Source organism: Neoarius graeffei, chromosome 21 (genome assembly GCF_027579695.1).
Source record: "Neoarius graeffei isolate fNeoGra1 chromosome 21, fNeoGra1.pri, whole genome shotgun sequence".
In the NCBI taxonomy this organism is placed as follows: Eukaryota; Metazoa; Chordata; class Actinopteri; order Siluriformes; family Ariidae; genus Neoarius; species Neoarius graeffei.
In genome coordinates this window covers 39,872,668-39,897,144 of record NC_083589.1, presented here as the reverse complement: position 1 = coordinate 39,897,144, position 24,477 = coordinate 39,872,668, and the positions used below count along the sequence as shown (strand labels likewise).

Below are 24,477 nucleotides of genomic sequence, written 5' to 3'. Positions count from 1 at the left end.
CTGGTGCACAGCAACACAACTTTGTGACAAAGAAAACTTGAAATATTTTTCAGCTCGATTTATTTGCCAGTTAACAAAGCTACAAAATGTATTTGGTGCTGTTGAATGCATGCCTTGTGTTCGAAGGCGTTACAAAGGTCACTTAGAAAAAAATAAAAAAAACAACCAATTAAAACCATAAAAACAACTTTAACCAAGATCCACTTAAGACAGATGCACTAGGAAGATCATTACTTGTCTTAATAATGTTGTTTTGCTGTTTATGGACAGAAGTTTACAGGACTCGTTTACACAAAGCACTCTACAGGAGCAGAGAACTCGTTCAGAATAAATATCAACTACAGCAAACACCTCGAGCAGAACATAAAAACAAATACTTTATTCAGGCCTCAAATGAGCTTTAAACATTAACATCTAGATGCCTGCATGCTTCCAATCAAATAATTGGCAAAAAAAAAAATTTTTTTTTTTAAATTTTAAGAAAATAAAGGTTTCTTTGTAGTTTATAAATTTCCCATACATGTTTATTCTCTTTCTGAGAAGAGGAGGCATTAAGCCAGTCAAATACTTTTTCATTCCCCCCGAAATGAACTTCCCTTTTTATCAGGAAGGTGCAAGTACAAAGCTGAACTCCAATTCATATTTTAAATCTAATTTATTTAATCTGCACACATTCATAGATGAATAAAAAGAGTTCCTCAGCTTCACTCTATCGGTTTAATAATAGCAGCAAAATGAAAATCTGATGGAATGTTCAGAATGCAGGCGTGTTACAGCCTGTATCTTCACTTCACTTTAGCGTGTAACCAGTACGGACTGTTATTCAGTATGTTATGTTCTGTTAAGTTCAAAAACAACCACCAAATTCAACCAGCATTTCTGTAAAGTTTTTCACAGTATCTGAACCGATGTGTTGCCAATGCTCACGAAGGGTGTGTGCTGGCATGCGGGTGAAGACTGCTCAAATGGACAAAGATAACCACGAGTCAGGTGTGTATGATGTGTGCGATGCCGTGCAAACCACATTCAGGCAATACAAGATGTACGTTATTAAGGAGGGGGCGGGGAGTCTGTAAAAGGGAGGAGGGAGCTCACGCTTTCTTCTCCTGCAGAAGTTTGTGCAGTTCGTCAGCGTCCTCTGCTGTTTTAACACGAATCAGCATGGGGACAGCAGTGCTGGGGTTCTTGTCGTCCACTGGGGGATTTGGCACGCACACCACCATGACGTTGTTTTTCCCTGTCCGTGAGCACGGCATGGAGGAGTGAACCATGATATTCAACAGGATGTTACCTACAGAGAAGAGGTCAATTAGACATGCCAAAGACGATATTAATTTAGAGCATCCCGTTTAAATTTAAAGCTACTCTTTGTTTCGGATTTATTTTCAAGGCGGATGTGCAAGACGCAATTTTAGAATCTATTTTTAGCAACTGTCTTGTTAATTAAAAAAAGAATCTCAAACAAAACATTCAAGTAGATTCGATATTCTTCTTCAACTATGGGATCTAAATAAAATTCCACAAACCTGTCACCGTACAAACCTTTTTAAGCTACACACAGGGAGAGCTCTTTTCCTACAGAACATTAAACAAGTATAATTTGTCCAGTTCATGTGCTTCGACAGACTGATGTTGAGGAACTGAACGCAGAACGCTTCAAATCCACAGGCATTTGATGGGAAAAAAATTTTGCCCCTTAAGAAATGAATATATTGAAGCAGTCAAATCAAAGTCCTTCCCACACTATGTGGCGCATCGGGCACCGCCGATCTCCGTTTCCGTAGCCCTCTAGTCTGGCTAACGCGACTTCAAAGCTCTGCGAGCATTTGGTCTGGCAAAGATATTAAGCCCAACTGTTTCCCAAAGCGCGTGGTTGACCCGCCTCCCTGAAATTTCTCAGTTTGCTACTGGTCGAAGCCAGAAAAGGCTGTGACGAAGCTTAAACCAATCACATCACTCTTTCCTCTGACGTATGTGACGCGACGGAAACTGCTTGAGTAACAGGAAGAAGATAAATACCTCCAGGGCTGCTCTTTGCTCCGTTTTCAATGAGAACTTCCCGTTGAATGCTTTCAATACAGCATCTACCGCTGTGTCAAAGGCTTGCCGCTGCTTCATGTTCGTAATGTTTCTAGTGAATGAAGCGCTTCCGGCATAGATTCTGTAAACAATCTATGGCTTCCGGTCGCAGTTCTACTACATCAGTGCCTTGAACACGCCTCTACCCAGGGCCGTTGGAGATGCTCAAAGTTGATTGGCTCCCGATTTTTCAGGAGCTTGGAAGAGCTGTAGATAGCCTGCCTGGCCAGACTAAGCTCACAACAGGCCCTCGTGTTGCATCACGCTTAGGATGGGCGGGCCCAGGCTAGTAGCCCTCAGCCTCTCGCCTATTACATAGCTAGGGTTACAGTGGGGGGCTGGTCCTCTGGTAACCGCTAGAGTTTGACTCCCCACTCACATCTGTATTGCAGCGTGCCTTGCCAGACGGCAGTAGGTACCATTTTTTATGATGGTCTTTGGTATGACCTGACCGTGAGTAGAACTCACGATCTCCCGATCGAGAGGCGGACACGCTAACCACTAGGCCAACTCACGGTATATTGAAGCAGTACTCAGAGTGAAATTCCTTCTACCAGCCCGAATGCCTGTTATTTTGGACTGAATATTTAATTTGGTCATTAAATTGGTAGGACAGGTCATATATTTGGTGGCACGGTGGTGTAGTGGTTAGCACTGTTGCCTCACAGCAAGAAGGTCCTGGGTTTGAGCCCAGCAGCTGACAAGGGCCTTTCTGTGTGGAGTTTGCATGTTCTCCCCGTGTCCGTGAATGGTTGTCTGTGTCTATGTGTCAGCCCTGTGATGACCTGGCGACTTGTCCAGGGTGTACCCCGCCTTTCGCCCGTAGTCAGCTGGGATAGGCTCCAGCTTGCCTGCGACCCTGTAGAACAGGATAAAGCGGCTACAGATAATGGATGGATGGTCATATATTTGGTAATAATTAGCTTTGAACGAAGGCTAGGCTATGCTGTATAACGAGACTCGTGTTCTGGCAGTGTCCGACTGCCCCGTCCAGCTGTGCATTTAGTTGGTAAAATCTCTGGTTAATGGTCAGCTAGGATTTCTTAAGAAGGAAATATTAGCGTAATAATAAGAATATCTGGCGGCATGGTGGTGTAGTGGTTAGCGCTGTCGCCTCACAGCAAGAAGGTCCGGGTTCGAGCCCCGTGGCTGACGAGGGCCTTTCTGTGCGGAGTTTGCATGTTCTCCCCGTGTCCGCGTGGGTTTCCTCCGGGTGCTCCGGTTTCCCCCACAGTCCAAAGACATGCAGGTTAGGTTAACTGGTGACTCTAAATTGACCGTAGGTGTGAGTGTGAATGGTTGTCTGTGTCTATGTGTCAGCCCTGTGATGACCTGGCGACTTGTCCAGGGTGTACCCCGCCTTTCGCCCGTAGTCAGCTGGGATAGGCTCCAGCTTGCCTGTGACCCTGTAGAAGGATAAAGCGGCTACAGATGAGATGAGAAAGAATATCTGAAAAAGTAGACATGCGATCCAAAAATGACTGCATTTCTTTTAATGTCCACCAGGGGGAATGACTCACTTTCTATCTAAATAAATACTGTTTTCTCTCCCTCTCTCTCACACACACAGACTTATTCCCTCAGTTATAATCACCAGCTGCCTTTTTCATTTTTAGCCTTCTTGCTCCTCACATCACTCTTCCTCTTTAAGAGCAGTCACATGCCTCACATTTAATCTGAATCTGGGTCTCTCAGTCTGACCTCCTCCAAAAAGACGAGAGAAACCGCTACAGAAAATACAGGCATTATCTATTCATGTCTGTATTTTTCATGGAGAAATAAAAGTACTGGAACCATTTTTATTGCTGATGGAAGGAAACTGTTCCATCAAGTGCTTAAATTAAAGAAGAGGATCTCATGTTTATTTGATCAGGAGTGTGTTTTACCCAGGTTTGTGTCTGCGCGCACCAGGAGCTGCAGCCTGCCCTCTGAAACCAGTTTCAAATGCAGTGTACCGACTCCTTTCTCCTTGAACTCGTTTTCCTTTTTATAGAACAATTTGCACCTATAATACATAGACGGAGCAAATATTATAGCAACATAATGCATTTTAAAAAAGAAAAAGACCAAATTCATTCTAATGATGCATTAAAAAGAGAAGTGAATTTTAAGCTACTTTTTAGAGTAGAAGGCATCTTTCTCCTTGATTTCTCGGACTACAGGTACTGGCGGCTCGTCAGATTCTTCATCGGCTCCGTTCTCATCTGCAATGGAGAAGGACAAGAAAATATAAACGCTTAACCATGAAGAGCATTCATTCTACTGGGTTTTTCTTGGTATGCTTGCATTAATTTAGCAAAACGTAACACTGCTAGGAGACGATCATTATTTCAGGATAAAGGCTGACTCACATGAGAAGAACTTGTGTATAATTTGCCTTTGATGAAATGCCTATTACTATTAAAGCTTAATTCACTGCCATGGGGGCACTGACAGCCATCTCAGCAGAAACAGAATTAATGATTAATAAGAAAACCTTATTAACGCTTTATTTAATTGTATGAAAGATCGGTTGGTTAATCAATTCTGCCAGCTATCTTTTCATATAATTACTGAAAATAAATCAGTGAAATATACATATAGTGAGCTGCTGTTAGGGACGCACCAGTCCTTTTTTTTTTTTTTTCCATTACAACATCAGCATCACAGCTCTGGTTTTGAGTTCTCGACTTGTTCTTGACTACAAACTTGCATGCTTTAAGGTTACTCATTATAGGTGACAAATAAAAGGCGGGGGGGGGGGGGACAGCAGTAGGGTGTCAGTAAGTAGTTGGATCACCATAATAGTCTCGGTAAGCCTTGGCACAGATTCAAGTCTCTGGTTCTGCACCGGAGTAATGAACACCATTCCTCCAAAAGATATTCCCTCAGTTAGTGTATAGAGAGCCGTGTCTAATACATCAGCACAACATCTCCCATAAGTGTTCGATTAGGCTGAGATCTGGTGCCTGTGAAGGCTATAGGACGTGAGCTGCATCAGTTTAACTCTGATCGGACCATTCAGTGAGCCCTTGTGGATGGAGGTGGGTTCACCCTGGAAGACATCAGGACAAAAATGTTTCATCACAGAATAAAGACGATCAGCCAGAGAACTGATTTGCAGTCACTCTTCCCTCTAAGGGGAATGCAACCGCACCACCCATCTGTACATTCATACACAAGATCTGCCAATTTTATACATGCTCATGGCACAAGCAGTCTATCAGATATAAAAATATGGCAAATCTGATCTCACATCACTCCAGAATTTCAGGCGAATCTCATACCAGAACCACTAAATACTGGATCCCTATCTGTTGTGCCACTGACACTTCGTCCCCTGAAATTAGAACATACTTTATCAACGATTTTAAGTTGATCTGGTTTTAAAGTTATCACGATTATCTAAAATACTCAGACATACGCTAAGTAGTAAAGACATACTCTCGATAAAATATTTAAATAATCTAAGAATTTAAAATAAACTGTATTCACGAAATTTCTGATTAAATAAAATTAAAAACAATAATTCTAAACCTAACCAAAAACAGAATAGCACGTGCTGATTAATTCCACTTACTGACGCCGTGTGGGGGAGAAAAATAATAAATTACAAATCGATTGCAAAGCGGACTTCTTTTCGTGAACATCTTCATACGGCTTCAGTATGAATCTCTACTGTAAAATCAAGCCTCTGTTTGGGTTTTGTCCCACAAGTACAATATATTTCACTTCACTGACAGCTGGCACTGTACAGTTTTGCGCCGCACCTGAAGGACCCTATTTGTCAAAGTGTGTACCTGCTGCTTGGCTGTTGCTGGCTGCCTCAGTCTTGGCTGCAGTGAAAGAGAAGGTGCCTGGAGAAGAGTCTGTGCTTTCTGCACTGAACAGAATTTGGGTGGAAAAGATCTTAGGATCGTAGCGGCAAGGAACAAAAGCCTCGGAAGCTCCTGCGGACTTGACAGAGCTCAGCACGGAGCTGTCCACCTTCTGGCCAAAGTTGAAAGTCACGCCTGCAGGAACGGAGCTTTTCTTAGGAGCAGCACTGTCCTTGTTCTTGCTGGAGAACAAAACAGGAGCGGCCGGTGTAACGTTACTGCTCGAGGAGGACAGTGGTGTGGTTGTGGTGGCGTTTGCCTGTTTCCCTGGCTGCGGCTCCTCCCCTGCTGCTGTGCCACTGCCGTACTTGCTCTCGATGGTGGCCAGGTGCCTCTCGTAGTCACGGAAGATGGGGTTGAGGTCGCACAGCGGGTTGTCATTCACATGCTTGGTGATCCAGTCACGCACAGAGCAGTTGAGAGCTGTGAGCTGCCGGTTGTACTCCTTACTGCTGCTGCCTCCTCCAGAGATCGCGGGCAGGCTGGGGGCGGAGCCATTGGCCATGATGTCACCACAGTCTATGGAGGAGGAGGAGGCTGGGCCATTGGATGATGAGGTGCCTGAGGGAAGAGGAGGGACAGTGAGAGTGAGTGCACTGAATAGCGGTGATGAATTTACACCCAGCAGGAGAACGAGGAGGGAAGCAGACTGAGTCGGAGTAAATACTCGTCCGATCTTGCCTCCCTTTCATTCTCTCTGATGGACATGTTAGGCTACAAAGGAATTAAAAAAAAAAAATTAGCCCACTGTGCCCCATGAAGCTCAGCATAGCAGCAGTCTGCACACATTCCACCTGCTCGCTCAGGCCCATTAGCCTTAAACGCTCTTCCTTTAACTAGGACAGATTTCCAGGGACAGAAATGATGCTAGGCTAGGACTGAGGTATTCACTTCTCTAAACAACATTCTCAGCAACACTTTCTGAAGAATTCAGGCAAAAAGTGGTTCGTTAAATAAACAGCACAAGGCGTCAACTGTACGTGTCACAATATTTAGCTTTGCTGAAGTTGCAAAACAGACATGCGCAACGAGGGTGACGCATTTAAAAAGCCGATGAAGAAACGTTTATTTGGCGTTTAACAACGGAAGAAACTTCATCAAAACACCTGGCAATCAAAACAGATAGTGCTAGTATGAGAGTTCACCAAGAATAGTAATATTCCCACCAGTCTCAGGGCTCGACATTAACAGTAGCCCGATTGCCCGGGGCAACCATTCAATAGATTCGGACAACCAGACTCTCACAAATGCTTGCCCGATTGGGCAACTACCCAAATATGTCAACTTACGTGAAAAGCGATGTTTATTCATTCATATTATGATGAAATTCCATCACGATTTGCGATTGTTTGACTCGGAAAGACCGCGTCCATGTTATCATTATGGGATGTTCAACAACTAGCGGAATTCGCATTTGCACATCGCGGGCTCACAACGCAGTTTCCCATTGCTAATAATTATCGCGTAGTGCATATTCAGTGTTCTATTCAGACCCTCCAGGATTTCGCGATGTTGCGATTTGCAACTTCAACGCAAATTCAACCAATCCCCGCGAATTCAGGGCGGTGTTGCAATTATATCCAATCACCGCAACTTTCCCGCAAATTTGACCAATCGTTGGCATCGTCTTGAAGTGACGTCGACAAACTACCTTCCGCCTTACTTCTGTGTATACGTTCAAGAGAAGCAGCATGTGCGCAGTGTTGCCAGATTGGGCGGTTTTAAGTGTATTTTGGCGGGTTTTGAACATATTTTGGGCTGGAAAACGTCAGCAGTATCTGGCAACACTGCATGTGCGAGTCAGTGTTTCTGTAGGCTTAAATTCTGTTACTGAAAGTGTGTTATGTTTACAGTGAAGGACTGTGTGCACTATTTTTTTTTTACTTAATACAAGAAATTAATGGATGCCAACATTTTTGCTAAAATGGTATTTTATTTTCCATTGTTTAGGCAGCTTCAGCATCATACTGTGAGATTCTGTTCAAATTGTTTTTTCTTCTATGAAGCCTGAGCCATTTATTTTATTAGTTTATAATTATTGTTTAATTTAGTCTTCAGGAGAGACTGCCTGCACACAGTACTAGTATTAATAGTTTTTTTTCTTACATGAAAGCTGAGGCATTTATATTATATTTTAAGGTAACTTCATGTTGTGCTGTGAGGTTCTCTGCACTTTAACTTTTGAAACAACAGGTGCATTTGGATAAGTAAAGCCTATTTTTCTGCATTTTTGTAGTCCTGGTAATCTTTTATATTGGTAAAGTTGTTTATAGGACCATTTCTCAGTGCCTGTTTTTTTTATTAATAGTTTTTCAGTAATAACTTAATATTTAACATATCACTCAATTTTAATCACAAAAAGAGAAAATCGCAACAATTTCTCGCAACTTTCACTTCCTCCCGCAATGTAATCGCAACAAAAACCTAAGAAACACCGCAACTTTCATCGCAATTTTTTGGAAAACCCCCCGCAACATCAGACATTTTAGCCAGCAACAATCACAAAAAAGGCCCGCGAAATCCTGGGGGGACTGAATATTGGTATGTCCTTCACTACATGACTAATTACCGCATTACTCGCATGGGGCGCTAGTGTCAATGCTTGTTGATACAGACAGCATCTGAGAAGGTTGAATAATAAATAAAAAATAATAATATGTAATATTTGGGCAACCATGATTTCTTCAAATGGTTGCCCGAATGGGCAACCATGTCTCAAAGTTAACGTAGAGCCCTGCACCATCACAGTTCTTAATAATTAATTATACTAATATAGGATTACAACGCCAACAAACACTGCTAATTCACCACACACACTGTTCCATCATAAATGCATAATCAGCTGACATTCAATTACCTACTACAGTTTTAATTAATTTAAAACTTCATTTTTCTGGTCAGTCTGTGTTTTTAGACTCACACCATCTGGATCATAATCGTATTTTAGTAGTTAAGAGACTACTAAATAAATGTAATGTATATACATTCACACACACGGCTTTAATGCTGTCAAAACTATTATGTATTAGAACAAACGTGTTACTCACCTTTGCAATATTTTGCTACCTCAGGGAGGAAAGGAAAAAAAAAGGAAACTTTATCTCCACAGATTTCTTTCGCGTTCTCATTTATTCATCGACCCACAACTTTTTCAGGAAAATGTGCTAGCAACAGAGCATTTCTTTTCTTCAAGCCCAGAGATGGTCAAATTATTCAAATAATTCATGAAATTCACCAGATTTGCTCTTTAACTCTTAACACTGAGGGTTTTTTTCTCCCCTAATTAAATTCAATCTTTTCCACAACTCAAACAAAACACACATGCCATGCCTCACCGGTGTTTGCCTTGCTGGTGGCAGGAGAGGTGAAACCCCCAAAATTTGGGGTGGCAGATGCAGCACTACCATTGGTCAAAGAAGAGAGGGGTTTAAATCCAGCCCCATTCCCAAATGCCGAGAAAGTTCCTCCAGCCGCTGGAGCCGACGGGGTCAGAGAGAAACCTATAAAGCTTTTAAAAGCTCCTCCACTCTCTCCCTGAGGCAAAAACACAAAATTCATTCATAATTAATGAATGAACTGATCACATACTTCAGCTCGACTCATCACATATACTAACACAGATTTCAGCACGCCGATATCCTTATGATACAATATTCTTTACCTGTTTAAATAAAAACACATTACTGAAATTAATTAAACATTACTGAATACACATTAGAAAAGTTTTTTTTTTTAAATCAATGCCTCCAGTATTGTGGAAGAAGCTGAAGGTTTGTGTTTGACCCACCCTACTACTGCGCATTATCTTTAGCTAATGGTTGAATAACAAACCAGGAAATAAAGATGTGTAATAGCTGCACAGACTGTGAGACAATCTCAGAAACACGGAACCTGATTACCTCTGTGCCAAGATTTCGACGCTTGGCTTTCTTAATGGCCCGGTTTTTCATCACTTCCTCACTTGCAACTGAAAATGTTCCTGCCTAATTGAAGAGAATTACAGAGTTAATTGTAGATACTGCAAACATTTTTAGTCATACAACAAAATAATTATCTCACAGAGCTGGGTTATATGGGGGGAAAAAAATGACGATAATTAGAGAGAGAAAAAAAAAAGTTTATAAACTGGCTGTAATGGCCAAAACTGTTTTGTACAGAAGAGGAACGTGTCCTGATCAGTGCTGACACGTTAAACATATTACTGAAAACCACGCAGAGGGATTAAACAGCAGCAGGCTGTTCAGTTAGCAGTGAATCTGTTCTGTATCCAGCACCAGTACAGACCTCCTGAAGATTTGGGCTCCACCTCTAAACCGTTCTCACTGGCAGCTGCTCTGAAGCAACAACGATTGTTTCGGCCCCAAGGTTTGCTCCGATTGGCATCGGGCAAACGTACAAATGAAGGGCAGGCTGCAATGCAGCTGTAATAACAAATTTGAATTTAAAAAAAAAAAAAGGTTGAATTTTCAGATATTATTTTCCATAACTGTCATTATTTTTTTCACGGTCCAAATCCTGCGCTCTGATTGGCTGGCGAGCGGGTCCATATCCTACGGTACGGACCCCAGTTACGGACCTCTGGCGACTCGCTCGTTCACAACAACAAACATGGTAGCATTTTTTTGTCAACATTTATCTTTTTTATAAGATTTATTTATAAGATTATCAAAAATCTTATACATTTTTGCCAGCATTTCTCAGGAGAATAGCATTAATTTTACAGCATGGATAGCGATAACGACAGTGTTCACAGCGAAAGCGAGTTTTACTACCCTGAGGAAGAAGAAATAAAAGAAAACATTTCAGGAGAAAGCTAAAAACCTGTAACTGTTGCTAACGCCGAGCAAAAACATGGCTGAATCCTGAATGACTCCTATTTGTATAAATAGGGGACTACATAGGCAGCAAAATGTAGGTTTTTTTTCCTGCCATGGAAGTGCACTTGTATACCGAGGAGGAAGCAATTTACATTACAGCTGTGAATGAGGATTCAAAATGGCGGCTCGGCTCGCCTCGGTTTTCCCTTTCGGGCGCTCTTGTTTTCTGTTAGAATTTGGTAAAGAAAAAATAAATATATTACTTCTCAAGAGAATAGCATTAATTTTACATCATGGATAGCGATAATGACAGTGTTCACAGCAAAAGCGAGTTTTACTACCCTGAGGAAGAACATAATTTCAGGAGAAAGCTAAAAACCTCCAACTTGCTAACAGTTTGATCTCATTAGTTAATGAGGCCCATTTTGGACCATGTTATCCTAATACATAATATTATGTTAGGTAAAAACTTTAAACCAGTACAATCTCTTCTTCAAAGTTTCACCAAATGGCTTTATTTATGCAATATAAAAGGTCATAATACTGTATAACTTTGGTCAAGCAAAAACATGGCTGAATCCTGAATGACTCCTATTTGTATAAATCGGGGACTACATAGGTGGCAAAATGTAGTTTTTATCCTGCCATGGAAGTGCACTTGTATACCGAGGAGGAAGCAATTTGCATTACAGCCGTGAATGAGGATTCAAAATGACGGCTCGACTCAGTTTTCCCTTTCGGGTGCTCTCGTTTTCTGTTAGAATTTCTCATCTCATCTCATTATCTCTAGCCGCTTTATCCTGTTCTACAGGGTCGCAGGCAAGCTGGAGCCTATCCCAGCTGACTACGGGAGAAAGGCGGGGTACACCCTGGACAAGTCACCAGGTCATCACAGGGCTGACAGACACAGACAACCATTCACACTCACATTCACACCTACGGTCAATTTAGAGTCACCAGTTAACCTAACCTGCATGTCTTTGGACTGTGGGGGAAACCGGAGCACCCGGAGGAAACCCACGCGGACACGGGGAGAACATGCAAACTCCACACAGAAAGGCCCTCGCCGGCCACGGGGATCGAACCCGGACCTTCTTGCTGTGAGGCGACAGCGCTAACCACTACACCACCATGCCGCCCTGTTAGAATTTGGTAAAGAAAAAAATATATATATATTATTTACCAGCTTAAGGTCGGTCCGTATGCTGAAATACCGTGACCTCTGCCTTGAATACTGACCTCGGCCCAGAGGGCCTCGCTCAGTACTTTCAAGACCTCGGTCACGGTATTTCACAATACGGACCTCCCAGCTGGGAAATAACATATATGTATGTTTATCAGCCAGAACGAACATTGCAGCTGGAAATGTTTATTACCACAGTAATGTGACACCAAGTGCTTGTGGCACAGCTCCAGGTGAACATGTAACTAAGCTAAGATAATCCAGACTAGTGGTAAAAGCAAATCTTCTGCTTTGGGATTCCATAAAACCCGAGGTGTGGAGTTTACAGTTGTGCATGCTGGTGATCGCTCAAAGCTTTAAAGCAGAGCCAACCCTCGGAACATGGATTTTATTCTTCCCTCAAAACCTTATCACTAGCTAACGAGTAATTGTAAAAGTTTATAGGAAGCATGATGAGTAATCGACTATGAAAATGATGGAAAGGTCTTCTGTAAATGCTTGTACTGGCATATGACAATGGAAAGAAAGACTAAGCTTAAAACGGTGATTTGTGCATCAACAGTTAGTTTAAAAACATACAGCAAAGCATAATAATAAACAACACAACCTCGGTTTCCTCTCCTACTCCTTAATTTTGCTCTCTTGCTGTAATTTTGCTGTGAGCTGAAATCATAAAGTCACAAAATTTGCATAACTTGTGGTATTTCCATAATGATCATGGTCTCTGTAGTGCAGTGGAAATTCAAAAGGGAAACTAGTTCATGAAGCGTGTTTCTCATTCAGAATGTTATTATAGAAATAAATAGCCACAATCAGACAGAGAGATGCTCAGGGTTGTTTATTTGTTACTAAAAGCTATACAGGAAAATATTTACAGGTTATTTTCGGACGGCATGGTGGTGTAGTGATTAGCACTGGTGCCTCATAGCAAGAAAGTTCTGGGTTCGAGCCCAGTGGCCGACGGGGGCCTTTCTGTGCAGAGTTTGCATGTTCTCCCTGTGGGTTTCCTCCGGGTGTGTCGGTTTCCCCCACAGTCCAAAGACATGCAGTTAGGTTAAAGAGCCACTCTAAATTGTCCACAGGTGTGAATGTGTGCGCGCATGGTTGTTTCCCCAAGCCCGGAAATAGAAGGGTTGCGGCAGGAAGGGCATCCAGCGTAAAACTATTCTCCAATTAATAGGACATGTGGATCAATAGCAACCCCAGACAAGTAAGTGGGACAAGCTGAAAGAAGTGAGTGAGAGTGATTTTTGGTGATTTTCACAGAATAACTACCCAGAGAAAATGAGCAAGTTGTGCTTAACTCGACGAAACTTAACGACAGAATGTATATTAGGTTGGTTATGTATATTGCTGGGTTTCAGTCACGTGACTTGTCTTAGCGGTTTTACCGGAAGTGAAATAGCTGGTGGTCTAAAACAGCTGCCGTAGTGCAAACAACTATCAATAACTTATCAGAGTACGCTCGTAATCTAGAAGCCACTGCTCGCTTTAGATATATTCAGGAGATTGCTATGTGCAATGAAATCGACCCCTACGGTCTGGGAAAGAAGGATTTGTCATACGATCTCGAAAACTACCCTTCAGTCGAGTTCCCCGACATCTCGAACTATCTGGTGTTGCAGACGTCCTTCTACACCGCAAAAAAGTGTGACGAAAGCGTGGAAGAGTATGGAGGCTTACAACTGTTTTTTGTATGTGGCTGGGTAAAGGACCTCGGGATCAAGTCACTGCCGAATGAATCCTGTATTGTTTTTGCCCGTGTAAGTATGTTTTTTTTTTTAGCTTTTCGTTCGCATCTTTACAACAAAGCGCTGCAAGTTGAAGTGTAAACAAACAACAGTTTGCTTGATTCTCACTTGTGTTGGCTCTTATCTCTCAGCTAAATCATTCACAAAGATCATCAGAAACCCCTTTAAAGACCTGGATCTTAGTTAAACAAGACGGAGACGTGATCATGGTGCATTGTACGGTAACTGTATGGCTGGGGAAGAATTTTGTCGCCACCTTCATGCATATGGACTTTGTGAGGAGTAAACAAAGAAACAGCTGGGCACTTTAGCGCTTCGTGACTAAAAAAGTACCGTAAAATAACGACACACAGCAAGAAAAGTACTTGGAAAACACTAACGCCATAGCTGAGAGGGCGATACAAACCTTTCACCAAGTGTTCACTGCAAACTCGAGCATGCTTCAACTTGGATCTCTTCGATTTCACTGAGAGGTTCAAAAGCCACCTTTCTCGACGTCTTTTTGTGAAATCCTGTGTTCATTCACCCTTTTTTATTAGTGCACGGGGAACCCTGAAGAAACCTTTATCAGTTTCACAGTTTAATCGATTCGAACAACCTAAAACAACGCAAGCGTAAGGTATTTTTCATGCGAGCAATGCACCTTCTTCATACAAACGCTTTGTCAACTGAGCTCTGGTAGACCACCAGCTAAAGTTTTGAATAACTAATGAGGCGGATGTGATGTCACGTGAAACCCAGCAATTAGGCTGGTTATGTAGCGCTGCTTGTGTTTTGTCTGTTCCAGCTTTGTTTTTGCTGCATGTATAAGCTTATTTCCTTTGGATTTTTACTTGAATGTATATAGTAGTAATGTATGTTTATAACCATCTGAAGGTTCAATACTAACGATTTGGACAATATATTTTCACACTCATAGTAAGAAAGCACCTTAATGAAGCTCTATAATCCAATAAAATAAAAATTAAAAAAAAGACCGAATGGCTGCTGCGAGCTGAACTGTGAAGTCTGATCTGAACAACAGAGCTGCAACACACAAATGACTCTTTTTATAATCAAATAATCTCATCTCATCTCATTATCTGTAGCCGCTTTATCCTGTTCTACAGGGTCGCAGGCAAGCTGGAGCCTATCCCAGCTGACTATAGGCGAAAGGCGGGGTACACCCTGGACAAGTCGCCAGGTCATCACAGGGCCGACACATAGACACAGACAACCATTCACACTCACATTCACACCTACGGTCAATTTAGAGTCACCAGTTAACCTAACCTGCATGTCTTTGGACTGTGGGGGAAACCGGAGCACCCGGAGGAAACCCACGCGGACACGGGGAGAACATGCAAACTCCACACAGAAAGGCCCTCACCGGCCACGGGGCTCGAACCCAGGACCTTCTTGCTGTGAGGTGACAGCGCTAATCACTACACCACTGTGCTGCCCATCAAATAATCTGTTGAATTTTACTTCAATACGCAACTCATCTAGAGATTACTTCCTGCTCCAATGACAAAAAACAAGTTGGACTGCAAACAAGGAATAAAACAATTTGAAATAATTATGAAAGAACATTTAAGACTCAAAAGAATCTTGTTTTTCTCTTTCTTTATTTAAACTGCGCTAAATCAGTAGCCGAGACCTAGACATGTTAATTCATCACTCATCTGAATTCAACAAACCTTCTTATTAAACCATAAAGGTTCTACACTAGTGACTCATCTCATCTCATTATCTCTAGCCGCTTTATCCTTCTACAGGGTCGCAGGCAAGCTGGAGCCTATCCCAGCTGACTACGGGCGAAAGGCGGGGTACACCCTGGACAAGTCGCCAGGTCATCACAGGGCTGACACAGACACAGACAACCATTCACACCTACGGTCAATTTAGAGTCACCAGTTAGCCTAACCTGCATGTCTTTGGACTGTGGGGGAAACCGGAGCACCCGGAGGAAACCCACGCGGACACGGGGAGAACATGCAAACTCCACACAGAAAGGCCCTCGCCGGCCCCGGGGCTCGAACCCAGGACCTTCTTGCTGTGAGGCGACAGCGCTAACCACTACACCACCGTGCCGCCACACTAGTGACTCATTTTAAATAATTCAAGAATGTAGAGTAAAGAGAAACAGCACACGGCTCACATGACCACTATTTAACTCATGATCCTTAAGTTGTTTTTTTTCTTTTTCCCCAGAAGAGCACTCAACCGTTTGTCTTTTTATTGGCCATACTTTCATGCGTTGAGTGAAAGTTCACCTTTTGTCCTAACACTTCTGCCTTGTTATAATGTGAGCAATCAGCCTCGGTGTTGGAAGTTAAATCAGTCTGTTTCTGGGGGCGTCGTGACTCAGGTGGATAAGGCGCCATACCATAAATCCGGGGACCCGGGTTCAATTCCGGCCCGAGGTCATTTCCCGACCCCTCCCCGTCTCTCTCTCCCGCTCATTTCCTGTCTCTACACTGTCCTATCCAATAAAGGTGCAAAAAGCCCCAAAAAAATCTTTAAAAAAAAAATCAGTCTGTTTCTTGAGACTTTTAACATACCTGTACAATATTTACTGATGTACACTGAGTGCAGAATTATTAGGCAAGTTATATTTTTGAGGATTAGTTTTATTATTGAACAACAACTATATTCTCAATCAACCAAAAAGACTCATAAATATCAAAGCTGAATATGTATGGAAGTTAGAGTGGGGCGTTTTTAGTTTTGGCCATTTTAGGAGAATATGTATGTGTTCAGGTAACTTTCACTGTGCAGAATTATTAGGCAACTTAATAAAAACCAAATATGTAGCCATTTCACTTATTTATTTTCACCAGGTACACTGATATGACAACTCCAGATTTGCAAATAAACATATGACATTCAAACACAAAACAAAAACAAATCAGTGACCAATATAGCCACCCTTCTTCATGAGGACACTCAAAAGCCTTCCATCCATAGATTCTGTCAATTTCTTTATCTGTTCACGACCAACATTGTGTGCAGCAGCAACCACGGCCTCCCAGACGCTGTTCAGAGAGGTGTACTGTTTTCCCTCTTTGTAGACCTCACGTTTTATAATGGACCACAGGTTCTCTATGGGGTTTAGGTCAGGTGAACAAGGGGGCCATGTCATTATTTTTTTCACCTTTCAGACCTTTACTGGCTAGCCACGCAGTGGAGTATTTGGACGCATGAGATGGAGCATTATCCTGCATGAAAATCATGTTCTTCTTGAAAGATGCTGACTTTTTCCTATACCACTGCTTGAAGAAGGTTTCTTCCAGGAACTGGCAGTAGGTCTGGGAGTTGAGTTTGAGTCCATCCTCAACTCGAAAAGGTCCAACAAGCTCGTCTTTGATGATACCAGCCCATAGCAGTACTCCACCTCCACCTTGCTGGCGTCTGAGTCGGAGTGGAGCTCTGTGCCCATTACTGATCCAGCCACAGGCCCATCCATCTGGTCCATCAAGAGTCACTCTCATCTCATCAGACCACAGCACCTTAGAAAAATCAGTCTTAAGATATTTCTTGGCCCAGTCTTGACGTTTTATCTTGTGTGCCTTAAGGCCAATTTATGCTGACAACCCAGTCCTCGCAGACGGTGTCGCAGATAGTGTCTGCGTAGCCCCCCCACCTTCGCAGACGCTCTGCACGCACCTCCCAAAAATTGTGACCACCGCAGAAGCCTCGCAGACAAGAGGGCTCTGATTGGTCCACTCTACATCCGCTGTACACGCACTTCCACTTCCCTACTGTCCCGGTTTGTTTTGTTTTCACGACTGGCATTTTTAAAAACACGAGCGAAGATGGAGCAGCATGAAGAGCGGTTGATTGAGGAAGTACGTACATCTATACGACTCCAGTTCTAGTCATTATAAAAAAAAAAAAAGTTCTAGTCATTATAAGTAACCGGAGGATAAACACTCCACTAACCACACCCACCAACTACTCCTAGCGACTTCGCGCCCCCTTGCGTTGTGCCGGTGAATAACATCGCGCACGCCTATTACTCCCCGCTCAACGATAAATTACAACTGTCTGCGAAAAGCTATCTGCGAAAGCCTTGTCGCAAGAGCATGCAGAGGCCTTTACTCAGTGGTGGTCGTTTTTCAGCCTTCCTTACCTTGGCCATGTCCCTCAGTATTGCACACCCTGTACTCTGACACTCCAGGGATGTTGCAACTCTGGAATATGGCAGAACTGGATGCTAATGGCTGCTTGTTAGCTTCACGCTTGATTTTCCGCAGATCATGTGCAGTTATTTTGCGCCTTTTTTTTCCCACACGCTTCTTTCGACCCTGTTGACTATTTGCAATGAAACGCTTGATTGTTCGGTGATCACGTTTCAACATCTTCGCAATTTCAAGCGTGCTGCATCCGTCTGCAAGACATCTCACAATTTTAGACTTTTCAAAGTCTATCAGATCTCTCTTCTGACCCATTTTGCCAGAGGAAAAGAGGTTGCCTAATAATTATGCACACCTGATATAGGGTGTTGATGTCATTAGACCACACCCCCTCTCATTACACAGATGCACAGCACCTGATATACTTAATTGGTAGTAGGCTTTCAAGCCTAAACAGCTTGGAGTGGGACAACATGCATTAAAAGGACGTTGTGGTCAAAATACTCACTTGCCTAATAATTCTGCACTCTGTGTATTTCTTTGTGTCTTGCGTATAGCAGCTTATGGTACAAAGGAACAACAAGCAGCTGTTCCTCCTCTACTCCACCCTGCATGTGTATGTATATATGTGTGTATGTATATTACAGCTCATGTTTATGTCCTCTTACCTCTTCTCCTTCATCTTCCTGATCCCAGTTCCTGTCTGTGAGCTCTTTCTCAGCAATCCGCTTTGCCATCACAAATTTTCTGAGATAAAAAATAATAATAATAAAAAAAAGACAGAAACCAAGAACCAGTTACAATTAAACAACACTGACAATCACTGTGAAAAACTGCACTGATGGAATTTTATGAGTTTGCCAAGTGATTTTATGGTAATACCAGGATCAGCCTATAGACACACAAACACACACACAGCCTAAATTTGTCACGGCTGACAAATTTCAAGCATCGTTCCCAAATACGAACATTGGGAATGATGAACAGGCCTTTGTCGTGTAACATAAAGAACACCAAAAATAATCCTTTTGTATTTTCTCGCCTAGTTTGACAACTCCAATGACATTTTCCTTCTGTAGCCATGAGTGACAAATTCTTGACCCTCCTCCCTGATGACGTGTAAGGAAGTGAACAATGATTAGTCAGGGTACAATTTGTAGCGCTGCCAATCTCCCGAGTCCAACCAAGACACGGCAAGAATTTACGGCACTATGATGTGCCTAATCTGACACAGTGACCATCGTTAAATACAAAAATATTGTGTAGTCTGATCCCAGCATTAGGGAAACAGTGAGATCAATCTGAGGAGAGCCAAGTGTAATTCAGATGATTCAGATAAACTACTATAGCTTCAGGAATAAAATAAAATGAATCCTGAACTGAAATTTTAATCAGAGTTTAAAATAGTTGAGCAACTGGATTATTATTAGTCTACATGTAATAGAAAACTAAATGCAGTGAATGCATTTTTTACTTTTTTTTTTTACTGGATTAACAGACAAACCTGACTTCAGTTTAAGGTCTGTATATGGTGTACTGTTTATACTGTTGATAGCATACATTTTTATAATTTACACTGTATATTATTCTATCCACATTCACTGGATATGAGCAATCGCACATTCTGTTTGGCTACTCTACTACTAGGCTATCAGCTCATATACCGTGAGTAGAGAAAAACAAAATGGCGAGGCGTGTTGCTGAAGCAACCGAGGATTAAATAAAAACTCAAACAAAACCCAAAAAAAATACAATAAAAAAGGGCAATAAAATATGGAATAAAAGTATTTGACGGTAAGAACGTATCTTATTTATTTTTTCAAAAATTCTTATCACATTTTTCACAAATTGCTCCTGTCGTTTTGTCGGTTTGTTTACATTCTAAGCAGAAATTTTGTCACACGCTTTGTATAAAGTTTTTATTTATTGAATTTGCAAAAAATAAAAATGCTCTCTTTCTCAAAATCCAGTGATTGTTGACATAAAACAGTTATTCCACTCAATCTCGTCATACATGGCTTTTGCTAACTTGGTGCTACGCTCCTCGTCAGCTATCAGCTCATGTACGACTCAATTTTGTGGAATAACTTAAATATAGATATTGTATATTATTGATATTATATATATTGTATGCATAATATAGTGTTTATTATATATATTATATATATATATATGACAGATAGTTAAATTACAGATATTGCATACTAGAGATATTTTAGACATACTGTATATCACATATATTGTATAATAGTTATACTAGTTATAGTAGATTGCATATTTATTACCTCGCCCCAGGACAGAGTCCACCAGGGGGCAAGGTATTGTTTTCGGTTGGGTTTCTTTGTTTGGAAAATGGCTGGACCAATCTTCATGAAACTTTCAGGATAGATGGGCATTGGTCTCAAATAGAACCTCCAGCATTTTGAGGGTCATGCAGTCAAGGTCACCAAAAAGGTCAAAACTGTTTCTGTTGTGCCTACTGCCTCATCGTGCTGTAAGAATGTAAGAATGTAACAGTCGTGCACTGTGCATGCGCATACATGTGTTCCAATTAAAATGGCCGGTGAGCGTATATAATTCGGTTCACCGTTCGAAATAAATGGACTAAAGAAATCGCTTTCAGACATGTTTATGCTTATTACAGAGGGCAGGTGTGTTCCACTGAGCTCTAGCACCGGGCCATTTCCGGGAAATAAGAGTTTCGGTCATGGCAACAGTGTGTGTATGTCAGCCAGGTAAGAGTAAAATAATATAAATATTTTTTTTTTTTTGCAGTCCGGTTTGCATCAAGTTAGGGATGGCGAAAACTAAAAAAAATCTTGACCGACCACCGAGCCTCATTAGCCGGTTAAAGTCGGTTAACCTACGAGTTTAAACAGGGATGCAAACGGCACGCCTTTTGGTAGATGTCGCCTTTTTCACGGCTGAATCGTGCAGATCCGATTTTTTTTTTTTGGGGGGGGGGGGGGGGGTTTGGAGTGTCTGAATAATTTCATCAGAGTAAATTCTGTATTAAAATTACTAAATAAGAAAATGCCGTTACAGTCCATGAAACATAGGAAGTATAAGTATGAGAAGAAAACAGTAAATCAGAAAGCTGCACACGTTTGCGCGGAAGCTGCGCAAATGTGCGCAGCTTTCTGATTTACTGGTTTCTTCTCATACTTCCTGTTTCATGGACTGTAACGGCATTTGCTTATTTAGTAATTTTAATACAGAATTTACTCTGATGAAATTATTCAGACACTCCAACGCCCCCCCCTTAAAAAAAAAAAAATCTGATCTGCACGATTCAGCCGTGAAAAAGTCGGCATCTGCGCCTTTAGTTTGTGTGGAGAGATATAACATGCATTGTTGGCTACAGACCGAAACATACTTTCAGAATGCACTGGCCAAGGCAGGACTAAACTCGATATGCCTTCTAATAATAATTTAAAAAAAAAACAATAGTAATTTGTAAGCTAAAAAGCCTGTGTCTACACTTTTTTCTTTCACCGAGTGGCAGCTGTCACTGGGGCGGGAGGGCGGGACATGACTGAATGGGTGTTTCTGATTTGTCAGCTGTCGTCCTTACACTGCATGGCATGCCCCAAGCGTTTACAACACAGAATTCCAGGTTCTCCGCTCCAAAATCGGCAGCTTCAAAACGATTGATTTTTTTTTTTTAACCGACAACCAAAAAAAATTAACCGGTTGATGCTGATTCGGTCAACCACCGGTCAAACGGTCATCAGTTAACAGCCCTACATCAAGTCATGCGCTCTGATTGGCTCGCGAGCGGTCTGGAATCCTACGACCTGGACCCCGGGTATAGACCTTTGACGACTTGCTCGTTCACAACAACAGACATAGTAGCAATTTTTTGCCAACATTTTTGTCGCCTAGATCAGGGAAGTGATCTAGATTAAGTTTTCTTTTTGGAAAATTCCAAGCTGACGTAGCTTGTCAAACAGGTTTTTGATGAGCTTGTAGCAGGTTTGTTCTAAATATGGTCTCCCTTTCGGGCACTCTCATTTTCTGTTAGAATTTGGTAAGGAAAAAAAATATTATATATGTGACCAAGGTCTTGAAAATATTTTCAAGACCTCGGTCACAGTATTTCACAATACGGACCAACCTTAATCTGGTAAATAATATAAAGTACAGACACTTGGTATATTTTACTTCTGTGATTTTTAAATTGTTCATTTTTGGATTACGCTTCATTTTTGTAGCTACTGCCTCATAAATATATGCTATATTTACTGTATGGACATGGTATCAGAAAACAATTTTATTTATAAGCAGTAGCCACATGGATCCATAGGGTACCTATTTTTTTTCACCATATCTTCCTTCGGGACTCCCTAAAGTGAATGACGCATGAAATGGAATGACGAATGTCAGCTAGTGATTTGAACAATAAATGGTCCCTTGTCATTCAGATTCTTATAAATGGAATAACGATTGAAATGTAGGTGGAATGACATGCTTTCAGCTCATGAAATGGAATGACATTGTTTCTAAGTGGAATGACATCCTTTTAGGTTATGTTATCAGTGATATCCCCTTTTACAAATGGAATGACAGCGTTTCCAGGTGGAATGACATACTTTAAGCTAATGTTATCAGTGATATCCCCTTTTACAAATGGAATGACAGCGTTTCCAGGTGGAATGACATACTTTGAGGCAATGTTATCAGTGATCTCACCTATAACCTAACCCTAACCCTAGAAACAATGTCATTCCATTTGTTAATTTGATATCACTGATAACATTGCCTCAAAGTATGTCATTCCACCTAGAAACCTTATCATTCCATTTGTAAAAGGTGATATCACTGACAACATTAGCTCAAAGTAAGTCAATACATATAGAAACCCTGTCATTCCATTTGTAAAAGCTGATATCCCACCAAGCACCCACTTACCTTATCCTAGGGAGGTCTAAAACTAAAGATTTCAATCGTTATTCCATTTGTAAGAATCTGAATGACAAGGGACCATTTATTGTTCAAATTTACTACCTGTCATTCGTCATTCCATTTCATGCGTCATTCACTTTAGGGAGTCCTTCTTCCTTCATATTCATCATAAGTGCTACCGGGCGAGCTTTTGTTTTGCCTGGCAACACTTGTTATATTGTGTAATGTCTATATTGTCCTTATTGCTCATGACATATCTTACATATGATATACATACATTCACACTTTTTTTTCCCCCTTTATCACTTGAAAGACACCAACTCCTGGAACCTGTGTGTGTGTGTGTGTGTGTGTGTGTGTGTGTGTCAGTCAGACTGGGCCAATAACTCTGATTCTGATTCTGATCAGTGGTTCCTGCACACCAAAACAATCCTCGGTTTGGGCATAAAAACTACTCTGTAATCAGACATTTATGTATAATTACTCATTAGTTACTTGTGTTATTAACTAACGATGAACCGAAAACACACCGACTCTGGGATGTGACGTCACTTCCGCTAGTAAACCTTACAGCTCTCTACAGTTAATTCACCGACACTTTAGCATGCTAGCTAACTCAGCTAGCCTGTCCGGCTTATATCCCTGATAGTCTGTGAGGGTTATTCTGTATTTAAAGGAATAAAAAATCTAGTTCTTCAGTGGTTTTGCGCCGTGTTTGCCATCTGCACCGTCTGTAGTAATTTTGGGTAAAATGTAAATTAAATGCCCGCCGGTCATTCCATTCCCTTCCCTTCCCTCTCTATGACTAGCGTGTTAGCTGTTAGCTGGAGACATAATACACAAACAGAAGCCTCACTAACAAGTCAGGTATTTTATCTCTAAACACGAAACATATAATCAAATACACACCTTTTTGACAAGCCACGAGAATGTTAACAAACACTCCTGTCGTTTATAACCCAGAGACTAACTCGTAATATCGCAGGTCTTAAAACAACAGCCGCCGGGTCCCTCGACCACACGCCACCATTTTAGAAAAACGGGATATTCGCGCGTCGTGCAGGAAAAGTACGCATGCGCAAAGAAGACGCCCTGACATTGGGAAATGTAGTTCCGGATACGAACTATCCATCCAGTGAAGGATGGCCTACATTCAACATGGCGGCAAGGTTTTACAAATGAAACTGTTTCATGCTGTTTTCAGTTTTCAAGCTACTGAAATAGCTTTGCATTCAGAAAAAAACAACAACTTTTGTTTCCAGTTATATGTATCTACATCATAATCAATAAGTTTGTTTTAAAAATATTTATTGAAAAAAAGTTTTGGATACATTTTCATTTTAAGAAGAAGAAGAAACCTTTTTTTATTTGTCACATGCACACTTCAAGCACAGTGAAATTCATCCTCTGCATTTAACCCATCTGAAGCAGTGAACACACACATACACACCCAGAGCGGTGGGCAGCCACACCAGAGCGCCCGGAGAGCAGTCAGGGGTCAGGTACCTTGCTCAAGGGCACTTCAGCCCAAGGCCACCCCACGTCAACCTAACTGCATGTCTTTGGACTGTGGGGGAAACCAGAGCACCCGGAGAAAACCCACGGAGAGAACATGCAAACTCCACACAGGCTGCTGGGTTCGAACCAGGGCTTCCAAAACAGGTCCAGTATGGAAAATAATTTTAGCATGACATCATATGATACCTGTACTCTGGTTTTGTTTTGATGATACAAATTTATCAAAAATGTCTTCAAAATAACAGTTTG

At 41.6% G+C, this 24,477-nt stretch overlaps 1 protein-coding gene across 2 annotated transcripts; it reads right to left on the bottom strand.

Annotated features, from left to right (window-relative positions):
• Positions 1-43: 43 nt before the first annotated feature.
• On the bottom strand, positions 44-23,761 carry nup50 (nucleoporin 50). 2 transcript variants are annotated; one of them, XM_060903104.1, is made up of 8 exons: positions 23,620-23,761; positions 18,474-18,552; positions 9,836-9,919; positions 9,272-9,470; positions 5,859-6,497; positions 4,196-4,283; positions 3,966-4,084; positions 44-1,291 (listed from the first exon to the last, which is right to left on the bottom strand). In XM_060903104.1, the coding sequence occupies exons 2-8, from the start codon at positions 18,540-18,542 to the stop codon at positions 1,092-1,094; spliced, it is 1,398 nt and encodes a 465-aa protein (XP_060759087.1). In that variant the 5' UTR covers positions 18,543-18,552; positions 23,620-23,761; the 3' UTR covers positions 44-1,091. The 2 variants fall into 2 exon arrangements, with proteins under 2 accessions (XP_060759087.1, XP_060759088.1); XM_060903105.1 differs by lacking the exon at positions 9,836-9,919.
• Positions 23,762-24,477: the final 716 nt, after the last annotated feature.